Raw genomic sequence first — 11491 nt, 5'->3', positions numbered from 1 at the left:
AGGAATTGTGTTTGCTGTTTGTACTCGGAGCTGAAACTTTCTCTTGCAAATGTGTTCACGTGAGAAGGGCTGGCAAATTTGATGCATTTTGCAGTGATTCTCAGCTACTTTAGAGTGCAAGGATATATTGTGGGATGGCAAAATCACAAAGCCTTAAGCAAGCATTAAAGGGGCGGGCAGGAAGATAATTCAGCAGGAAAATAGGGAGTTGAACAGGAAAGCCTTTTGAATAAGTAATTTGTAATAAAATCCTTTTTTTTTCTTTTTTTTTTCTTTTTTTTTTCTTTTTTTTTTTTAAACTTAAACACCTTGAGCTTTTCCCATGTTGTTTGGAAATGAATAGAAAGTTAGTGCTGATGGTGACTTGGGTGTTTGCCGTCTGTAAATGCGTGCTTGCCTTTTAATCACCGAACTTTTGGTTTGTGCTTCACTATTAGTTAGTGATGCAAATGGAGGCTGAAATCCATGTGCCTGCTGAAGTCACTTCTCTAGGAGCCCCAGGCACCCTGGGCCTACAGTCTTTGTCATCCTGATCTTTGGTGCTCTCAATAATGCAGCAAGCCTTTTCTCCACCAAAGCGTCACCTGTCTAGGTGAGTCGTGCCATCCCCTATCTGAAGTGACAGCCATCTTTGAGTACCAGCATCTTAACTGACTTCTCTTTCATCATCCATGTTAGAGAAATAACATTTTCGACAAGGTGTTGGGTTTTTCCCCCCCTTTTCTTTATTCTTTCCCCAGCCCCCCTTCACCCCTTAGTTAGAGCACCTGATCAAAAAATTATTTCTGACAAAGATTCCCTGCTCCAAATTAAATGAGCTCAAGGAGACGGAGCATTTTCACACAGAAAGAAAGGGAAACGTTGATGTTGGAAGTTAATGAATCTGGGAGGAGAGAGAACATTATTGAGACTGGATAATATGATCTAACAGCTTTCCTTCTTCTTATCCTCCCTGTAAAGAATGTATGGAAGTCAGTTATGTGGCATGATTCTAACATCTGTCCTACCCCATAATGGTAATTTGTATAAGTAATGGAAACAGGTTAAATACTTCCATTCTAATGTTGCCAGCAGGGATGAAAATGAACATTTCAATGAAATAATCTCGACAGAGCAGGGAGAGGAGGGGTGGATGGACTGATTCATCTCCAGCTCTCTTTGGTGATCTGAACGCTAATGAGAACGCTTGAATGTATAGTTTATCAGATAGAAGGGGAAGAGCAAGTAAATTTCTCAGATTAGAATCACTGTGAAAATATACCCACATGCAAGCTGCTTCGTTCTCCAATTGCCAGCGTTGCCTAATAATTTGCAGCATTCATTTTAAGGGGATAGAGGAGAGAAGAGAAAGAGGTGAAGAATCTTTTTGTTGGCTTTTAATGGGATGCCTTTAAGGGTTATCATTCAACCTGCTAGAAGCATGGAGGTTGCTCTTGTTACAGTGCCTTATCTACTTTTCAGACCCATTGCATTAGAATTAGAGGGTAGGCAGTTCTAGTATTTTGCCCCCCATTTTGCTGCAATTAGAAATGAAAGACACAAGCCTCTGTAGTAAGGTTATCTGGTTGTCTAATATTCTCTGCTGCTCCTCAGCCATTGTCATAACTAAGCCATATTTTTCCACCATAGTGACATCGTAATATAGAAACACACACGTGCACACAGATTTGTAGCATCTGTGCCAGAATTTTGTATGAACATTTGTATATACTAATACAGAAGATTCACAAATCTTCCAGCACGCCTGTTAAACTCTCATAATGTGTGATTTTGGATTCTTCTCTAAAATTCTCATCACTCTGTGTTCTGGAAACATGTCTGAAAATGATTTGGGTTTTTTCATCTCCCTCGTTTTTCCATAATGAGGGAGATATGTGGCTATAGATTGTCTTTTCTAGCTGTATTTTTTTTTCCCTAAGATATGAAATGTGTTCTTGTGTGCAGTGGAAATTACCCCCAGCCTGGAGTGCAGTTTGTGCAAGGTGACAGTGTGGGTTGTGAAAACTTCTGCAGCTGCTGTCTCCTGTTGGCTGGGTAAATATTAAAAGCTGTGGCAATACATCTCTTGAAGAATGGTGAACACTCACATTGTGCCACTATTGTTTAGTCACAGAGTAGGCCCTGATTTAGTGAAGAATTTTAGACCTAAACCTATCCCTATTTGTCAAAACTATGAAATAGGTATTTCAGTGAAAATTATCTCAGTATTCAATTCCTTTACTGAACTGTGACTTTCACTGCTTAGGTGTTTCTTCTGAATAAATTTATTTATTTTGAGGATTTAAAATTGGGTCTTGAAGAGCTTACTGCTTTTAATTTTGTAGACTACTAAAACCAAATACAATTATTACTTTTGGTGCTTTTCAAAATAATTTATTCAATGTTGAATCCCTTTTTGAATGGAAAAGAATACCTCTGCAGAGACAAATTCCTTCAAAGGCATAGTTCCAAGGTTGTGGAAAGGTTTTATGTGAGAATATTTTTATTTTTAACCACATCCTTACATTTCAGATCTCTGTCTGCTTTTTCAAACAATGGATGTGTATTTATAGTGTAAATATTCTCACTGAAGCAAACACAATGTGCTGTGCTACTCACATGTACAATATATAGCATCTCATGTCCACTTAGATTAGAATGCACAGCTTTTAACACTGCTCAAAGATGACAGTATATCTATGGGGAAGCATTGGCATCCAGAAGGCACATTTTATAGGCAAAAAAAAAAAAATAATAGCAAGACTTAATAGGAAAAAAAGAAATACAAAATGCCCCCCCTAATTTTCAGTTGTCTGGAATTTGAAGGTTTTTCTCTCTTTTATACCTTGCATTTGCCTCAGTGTGTCTAGACACAAATGAGAAGGAAGAGAAAAGCTGACGCTGTGTTCTGTAATTTCTTCTACTTTGAATATAGTTATTGTTGGGGAGGATCATTGTCTATATCTGCTCTTGATATTTTTGTGTGATTCTGGGACATGTGTAAACCAGCAGTACCTTTGCAGATGCAGGAATGTCTGAAGAAGATTGCTGAGAGTTGCTCGGTCACAGAAAGATATGTTGTCTGAAATCTGTCTGTTTGTCTACATTTTGTAATTTAGAATCTGAACATCTCATGCTTTTATTTAAGGTAGAATATATTACTTCTCTCTGCAAGTAATTATAATAGGAACATTTTTGCTGTGTTTAAAATACTGAATTTTATTTATTTGTCAGATTTCTGTGAGAATTTTAGTAAAACGTACATGCTTTTAGACATTAACATTCTTCCTTTTGTTTGCTTCTCTGTTAGCTCTTACAGAAACCTTTTCAGTTAGAGAATTGCACTGACCTTGCAAAATACCATATGTTGAGAGTGCTGCTATTCATCTCATAAGCATTAGTAGTCTTGAATGAACAGGTATTGTCTGTATCCTATGATAACCAAAGGAGTTAAAGAGACTATTTTTTTTATTGCAGTGATAGAAAATTAAATATTACAGATAAATTACTCTTTTTTTTATTAAGGAGCATTATTTCTTTGTGACTATAGATACATGTTCAGACATGTGGGTGTGCACATCATATAAATTCAGGGTTTATTTAGAACTGGCTTAAATTCTGAAATAGTAGAAAATCATAGTTCTGGCCATTTGTATATTCTTAACCCTTATATTACAGTATATGTTGGTAAAGGAGTGAACTCAATCATGTAGTAGTCTCAGCAAAACCAAAGAGTAGAAAAAGTGAGTAAATGATGAGTATTTCACCCTGACACTCGGTTTCTTTGCTATGGCAGTTTAACATGGACCTTACATGTAGTTATAATGTTTCTTGTGTGGTTTAGCTCCTTTTTATTTTTATAATACAGGGCAAATATATGAGAATAGAGAAAACACCCTCATAAGTAAATAAAGAAAAATAAAAGACATGGCAATGGATCATTAAAGTTTCTATTTAAGCAGATATATAGATGGTTATATATAGCAATTATAAAAATATATATTTATGTAAATTAGAATTAAGTAGAGATGTAAGCAAATAATTAATATGGATCCTTACAAAATGCTGCATCAACTATCAGAACATCCTGCATCTTACAACAGTTTTTTGCACCTAGTTATTAAAAATATTGGGATGCGAAAATTGGAGAAAAGTGACATAGTTGCACTAGGATTAGTGAGAAGAAAGCTGTTCATAAAAGCTCAAAATGCGTGTCTTCTCAGTTTTTGGCTTGTACTTGTTTTGGTTTTGGTTTTGGTTTTTTTTTTTATAAAAATGCCAGATGGTAACTGCCCGTTGTTGTGCATTTTAGGTCTCAGAGGGGTTTATTTTCTATTTAAAAATAATTTCAAAATTAGAAGCCATATTCTTCTTTAACTATTCTTTGCTTTTCTGATACTTAAAATTGTATAGTCTTTTGCCATTAAAAACTACTGCAAAAAGGTATGTTGAATGAGATGGCTAAGAGATCCTAGACTGCAGCTGTGGGAGTGAATTCTATGTGTTACCTAGAGTTCAGAACTGCAGTGGTCCTACCATCCTCAAATATCTGCAGCATGTTCCAACAGCAGCATTGCTGAAAGACAGGGAAGCTGGCTGCCTTCGGAATTCTCTTACGACTTCTGCATTCTATTATTCATTTTATGGACAAAATGTCTTTTAGAGAATATTTTCATCTGGTTTTACAATGCTTTTCTAGCATCTTCCTGGCCTTTGACTCCAGGATTATTTCTGAATTTTATTTATTGTGCTTTGTACTCACCTGTCCTTTTAAACATATTAGAAAACACTTGAGGCTGATTTATCTTTTTGGGCCCTGATCAGAACTTTTTTAAAAACTAAAAGGTCAAATTATCATCTGAAAATATTGACATTTAGGGGACAGGAGAAAAATGCAATGGGAATCTTAAGGTTCAGTACAACCCTAGTACTAGATAGAGTATTTTCCTGCTTCATCTTAAAAGATCAGGCTAAAGCAGTTAGGGGCTGCATTAAGAGTGAATTGCAAAGGTGAATACATAATGCAGTACTGACCATAATGTGTTTCAAAGAGTATTCATATTACAATGAAAGAAGATTCTTTTTATTTTTCAGAAAAGTCATTTCAGAATATGTTAGCAACTGTGTACAAAAAGAAGCTCAACTCATGCTACCCCCAGCTGAAGAAGACCTCAGCTTTGTTAACATAATAATACATATTTTCTTCATACCACATAGGAGCAGAAGTGCCTATTTTCTGGCTTGCTTTCAGTATTGTACCATGAAAGGACACAGGACACATTTCAGCATCACTTGCTGCAGAGTTCACCTGACAAGGAGGCACTTTTTTATACAGTTACTGAAAATTGTTCATAATCCGTATTTTCTACCTTGACATTCTTATAAATTATCTACATTCCGTTGGCATTGTGATTTTTTTAAGCTTCTTTTACAAAACTGGAGGGAAATGTGTACAACTATGTTTTCTGCTTTGCAATGAAAGTGTACATTTATCACTTAGGTACATGTAAGTCACTTCTGTGAATTGAGCCCTTGGAGTAAATGTGTTTTGATGTAATGGCCATCTGCTCATGAATATCACATTTGCTAGTTTAACAAATAGTTTGATATAGATAAACACATAGTTTGGTGAGATCATATAGTTTCACAGATAGCAATGCAATAGAAAAGTTTTGTATTTTCCGAAACCAATAATCAAGCTGCAGTGGAGATCTCAAGGTTTTTGTTTGTTGCTTTAAGAAATTAATCTCTAGTATTTACTTTTAGTTTCTGACTGCTTTTTTTCAAAATGGTAAATGAACGACCCACATCAGATCATAACAGGAGGCAAAATACATCCTTCCCATTTCAGAAAACAATCAGTCTTGCTTCTCTTTTCACCTTTCAAAAATGAAAGCTGTTCTGCTCTCAGATGGACGCAATACAGCCAAACACCAGGAGACCCTGGGAACAGCTGACCTGACACTCTTGCCCTGTATGGCTTCATTAGAGTCAGGTATCAGTGACACAGAAATGGCCCCTGCAGCTGCAGCTAAAGCCAGTTTGCAAGAAAAGACAGAACTGACAAGATAGAGTTGGTCAAGTCAGTGATTCTGAGTGTCATGGTCTGAGGGATGCAGGTCAGCTGCAACGCGTTACACATACATATGTAGTGCAGTAAATATAGCTCAGCACTACGTCATTTTTTTAAGTTGATAAAAACTAGTTTAGTAGGCTCTTTGTTTGATTTTAGTTTTGATATTATGGCATTTACTGTGGGCCTGGCACATATTTTACTGCTGAAGTCAAAGTTTATTCTTCAGTATCACTGATATCAAACTTAACCATGACAGAGTGTGTGGATTTATAGGAGGAGTATGTGAGTGATGGTGAGTTTGGGTTTCGGATGTATCTTCAAAATTTGTCTTTGATGGTGAGTTTGGGTTTCGGATGTATCTTCAAAATTTGTCTTCATGGTTACAGTTTTCAGTGCAGGAGAGCCATGTAAAATGTGCGTGTTCAATAACATTGTCTTGTTTCCCCCCATGTCCCCTCCTGTATTTTAGCATATGTTCCTGAGGAAGAATTGAAAGCAGCAGAAATAGATGAAGACAGCGTGGAAGATGATGGGCTGTCTCTGGACATCCAGGAGAATGAGTATTTGTGCAATGAAGAAGCGGAGATCAAAGAGGCTCAAAGCTACCAGAACTCCCCAGTCAGCACTGCAACTAATCAGGATGCAGGCTATGGTTCGCCGTTTAGTGAAAACAGCGATCAGCTGGCCCATTTCAAAAGCACTTCCTCTAAAGAAGAGAAAGAGGATCCTCAGTGCACAGACAATGTTTCCTATCCACAGGACAGCTTGGCACAAATAAAAGCTGTGTATGCAAATTTGCTTTCAGAGACTTGCTGGTCCAGTTTAGCTTTGGACTTAAAGAAATCCAATCCAACCACCAGCAACAACGGAATCAGCCAGAATGAAAGTGTGACCAGTACTGACACCAATGCCAATTCCCAGAGTACTTGTACTACCAGTACCAACACAAGTACCAGTACAACCACCAGTAGTACTAGTAACAGCAATAGTAACAGTGGTGGCTCGGGTTACGACTGGCACCAAGCTGCGTTGGCTAAAACTCTGCAACAGACGTCATCGTACGGACTTCTACCAGAGCCGAGTCTCTTCAGCACGGTGCAGCTTTACCGGCAAAACAATAAACTCTATGGGTCTGTGTTCACCGGTGCCAGCAAGTTCCGATGCAAAGACTGCAGCGCGGCCTACGACACGCTGGTGGAGCTAACTGTGCACATGAATGAAACTGGACATTACCGTGATGACAACAGAGACAAAGAAGCCGATAAGACCAAGCGGTGGTCAAAGCCTAGGAAACGATCGCTTATGGAAATGGAAGGCAAAGAGGATGCCCAGAAAGTGCTGAAGTGCATGTACTGCGGGCATTCGTTTGAGTCTTTGCAAGACCTCAGTGTCCACATGATAAAAACAAAGCATTACCAGAAAGTGCCTCTGAAGGAGCCAGTACCCGCCATCACCAAATTGGTCCCTTCTACCAAAAAGCGAGCACTTCAGGACTTGGCTTCGCCTTGTTCACCTGAGCCAACAGGGATCACGGCAGAAGCTTCACTGGGTGAGTCTGCAAAGGATCAGAAAACTGCCAACCCCTACGTGACTCCGAACAACCGCTATGGCTATCAAAATGGTGCTAGCTACACTTGGCAGTTTGAGGCACGCAAAGCCCAAATACTGAAATGCATGGAATGTGGCAGTTCCCATGATACTTTGCAGCAGCTCACTGCTCACATGATGGTCACCGGTCATTTCTTGAAGGTGACCAATTCTGCTTCCAAAAAAGGCAAACAGCTTGTGTTGGACCCAGTGGTGGAGGAGAAAATACAGTCTATACCTCTTCCACCCACCACCCATACAAGGCTACCAGCCTCCAACATTAAAAAGCAGCCCGATTCCCCAGCGGGCTCCACAAACTCAGAGGAAAAGAAAGACCTAGAGAAGGAAAAGCTGGTGGTCACTGAAACAGAGAAAAAGATTAAAGAAGAGAGTGAGGACTCTACAGAGAAATTCGAGCCAACAACTTTGTATCAATACCTCAGAGAGGAAGACCTAGATGATAGTCCTAAAGGCGGAATAGACATATTGAAATCCCTGGAGAACACAGTGACAACAGCCATCAGCAAAGCCCAGAATGGAGCCCCTTCCTGGGGAGGATATCCCAGTATCCATGCAGCTTACCAGCTCCCGGGGACAGTGAAACCCCTTCAGCCCGCGGTGCAGAGTGTTCAAATGCAGCCGTCCTACGCGAGCAGTGTGAAATCCTTGTCGTCAGAACACAACGCACTCATCCATTCCCCAGGCAATCTCACACCCCCACCTCACAAGAGCAATGTATCTGCTATGGAGGAGCTAGTGGAGAAAGTTACTGGTAAAATCAACGTGAAGAAGGAAGAGAAGCCTTTGGAGAAGGAGAAGAGTTCTCCAGTTAAACCCATGTCACCTGCTGCTAAAGAAAACAAGGACTTCCCAAAAGCAGAAGAAATTAATAACAAACAGCAGCCAAAGAAGAGCTCTGAGTCTGAAGTTCAGAAGGTCAAAAAGGATAGTCCAGCAGAAGCACATACGCCAAATGGTACAGAGCCACTTAAAACAAAGGTTGCAAATGGCTGTAACAATTTAGGAATTATCACAGATCATTCACCTGAGCCATCCTTCATTAATCCATTGAGCGCTTTACAGTCCATTATGAATACCCACTTAGGCAAAATTTCTAAGCCGGTAAGCCCCTCTCTGGACCCTTTGGCCATGCTGTACAAAATTAGTAACAGCATGTTGGACAAACCCATTTACCCAACCACTCCAGTCAAGCAGGCTGACGCTATTGATCGGTATTACTATGAGAACAGCGATCAACCTATTGATTTAACTAAGTCCAAAAACAAGCCTCTTGTTTCCAGTGTGGCTGACTCTGCCTCATCCCCGCTGAGGGAGAGTGCCCTGCTGGATATTTCCGATATGGTGAAGAACCTCACGGGGCGTTTGACACCCAAGTCTTCAACTCCCTCTACCGTGTCAGAAAAGTCTGATGCTGATGGGAGCAGCTTTGAGGAAGCTCTGGATGAACTGTCACCAGTACACAAGAGGAAGGGCAGGCAGTCCAACTGGAACCCTCAGCATCTTCTGATTCTTCAAGCCCAGTTTGCTTCCAGCTTGAGGGAGACCCCAGAAGGCAAATACATTATGTCGGACCTAGGTCCACAAGAGCGGGTACACATCTCTAAGTTTACTGGTCTTTCCATGACCACAATTAGCCACTGGCTGGCCAATGTGAAGTATCAGTTAAGGAGGACAGGTGGAACTAAATTTTTAAAGAACTTGGACACAGGACATCCTGTTTTCTTTTGCAATGATTGTGCCTCTCAGTTCAGGACTGCTTCTACATACATAAGTCACTTAGAGACACACCTAGGGTTTAGTTTGAAGGATCTGTCAAAGTTGCCACTTAATCAGATTCAAGAACAGCAGAATGTTTCAAAAGTCCTCACAAACAAGACTTTGGGCTCACTTGGAATTGCCGAGGAGGACTTAGGCTCCACATTCCAATGTAAGCTCTGTAACCGAACTTTTGCAAGCAAGCATGCAGTCAAACTGCACCTTAGTAAAACACATGGCAAGTCCCCAGAGGACCATCTGATCTATGTAACTGAGTTAGAAAAACAATAGCGTCCAGGTAAGCAGCCAGGTATGCAAGTGACCACAGGAACATTGCACTAAACTTCTTCATAGTACTGCACTAGGCCTGACCTGAGCCTCTGAAATCAGTCTTACTTTTGTTGCTGAACTGCCTATCTGGACCTTGGTTTTTCTTACACTTATTTTGTAGTTATATTTATATGCTCTTTGTCTGATCTGTGCATGGTTATTTTTTTGTTTCTGTTTTTATTTTTTGTGAGTCAAAGTCTGACCTTTATTTTCAACATCTGTCCTTGATGTTAAGCTATCTTTTGTAGAATATAGTGGGAGACACTATTGAGAGACATTAATTTAGCCGTAAAGAAAGACACAAAGAACAATGATAAAGAGACATCCTAAAATTACAAAGTTGCCATGACAATAAAGGTCACAGAACCTGGTAGTGTCAAGTTTTAACCCTCTGAGAACTGTAATAGCATTTCTGTGCCTTTCCCAGTGACTAAATAAGTAAATAAGGAGAAACAAAATAAAACAAAAGGCTTAAAGGCATTTCATTCAAATAAAATCTGCGTCGGAAGCAGGACTTTTTTTTTTTTTTATTGAATGAGCTTTTTTTTTTTAAATGCAGAACTGGTTTGTGAAGATATTGTGCATGCAGTCCTTGGAAGAAGGAGAGCTGTGTAGTACTCAAGGGGTTAGGAAGCCACAACTGTATAAGTTATATAATGAATAAAAAAACAAGCAAACCAATTTGCCACTATGCCCAAACCCTCTGGATGCTGAGAATTGCCACTTTTTGGCAAAAGGAAAAAAAAAGTATGCAAGCTGTTATTTAAAACAAATGTAAAAATGCTCTTTTCTTTCCTTTATTTTTTTTTCTGTAAAATACTGCAGTTTATAGTTATTTACAAATGTTAAGCTTTGGTACAAGCTGACCTTTCTATAGTGTGCTGCATTGGTAAATGAAAACAAAAAAAAATGGGGCAAATGTTGGATTCTGTTCCTTGTAAATTGCCAGCATCAGCTTAAAAAAATACATGTTACATATCGTACCATTTTAAACTGTTCAACTTTCTTTGTACCTTCTGGCTGTATGCTTTCTCTTTTAACTTTTTATATTGTCATTTTATATTCAATTTCTGTGTATATAATGTAAAACCACACTTTTTGAATAAAATTTAGTTCCTGCAGCTTGATATAAATAGAGGAATTTTACTGGCACCTGCATCTTTCCAGATGCATGTACTTAAAGGAACTATCTGACAAAAAAAATAAATAAATAAAAATAAAGCAAGCAATGCACTATGAATTATACATTTTGATGTTTTATCATTAATATTGTACAGTACATTTTGGTTCACACAATTAAATCCACTGTTTTCTCAAGTGTAAAATAAACCCACATGCAGTTCTTGATTTACATACATTGTCATGTCGTCATTAAATTGCCTTTGAGGTGTTGCTCCAGCTATAAGAGGCATCGTTTATATAATCAACCAGCGAAAATCTACTTGAAATCATCTCTCCTGATCTGTGTGCTGACGTGTCTCGCTCAAAGCCCTAATGCTGGTAACCTCTGAGGGGAGATCTGCAGCAGGCACTCGCTGCTAAGGGTACACAGCCAGGGCAGCCGGGGGCGTCCTGCTCCTCGCTGGGGTACGAGAGAGGCTGCAAAGGTTTTGACCAAGTTATGTGCAGCTGTACCTGTAGCCATTTTCTGTGTGTGTTCAAAGCTGTCTCCTCCCTCCCTCCCTTCCCTGGTGAAACCTTTTGATTCCAGGAGTTCCATAGTCAGAGGCTGTGGCTCCTGCC

The 11491-nt window shown here is 39.3% G+C and overlaps 1 protein-coding gene across 1 annotated transcript in view; it reads left to right on the top strand.

The window, feature by feature from the left end:
• TSHZ1 (teashirt zinc finger homeobox 1) overlaps positions 1-11079 on the top strand; it is a 55102-nt gene extending 44023 nt beyond the window's left edge. The window contains exon 2 of the mRNA XM_064705735.1: positions 6525-11079. Within this exon, the coding sequence (XP_064561805.1) occupies positions 6525-9709 (3185 nt within the window). The 3' untranslated portion in view covers positions 9710-11079. The remainder of the gene's footprint in view (positions 1-6524) is intronic.
• The last annotated feature ends 412 nt before the right edge of the window (positions 11080-11491 follow it).

The sequence above is a fragment of the Zonotrichia leucophrys genome, chromosome 2 (genome assembly GCF_028769735.1).
Source record: "Zonotrichia leucophrys gambelii isolate GWCS_2022_RI chromosome 2, RI_Zleu_2.0, whole genome shotgun sequence".
NCBI lineage: Eukaryota > Metazoa > Chordata > Aves > Passeriformes > Passerellidae > Zonotrichia > Zonotrichia leucophrys.
The sequence above is the reverse complement of the archived record's forward strand: the minus strand, read 5'-3'. Positions and strand labels throughout refer to the sequence as shown.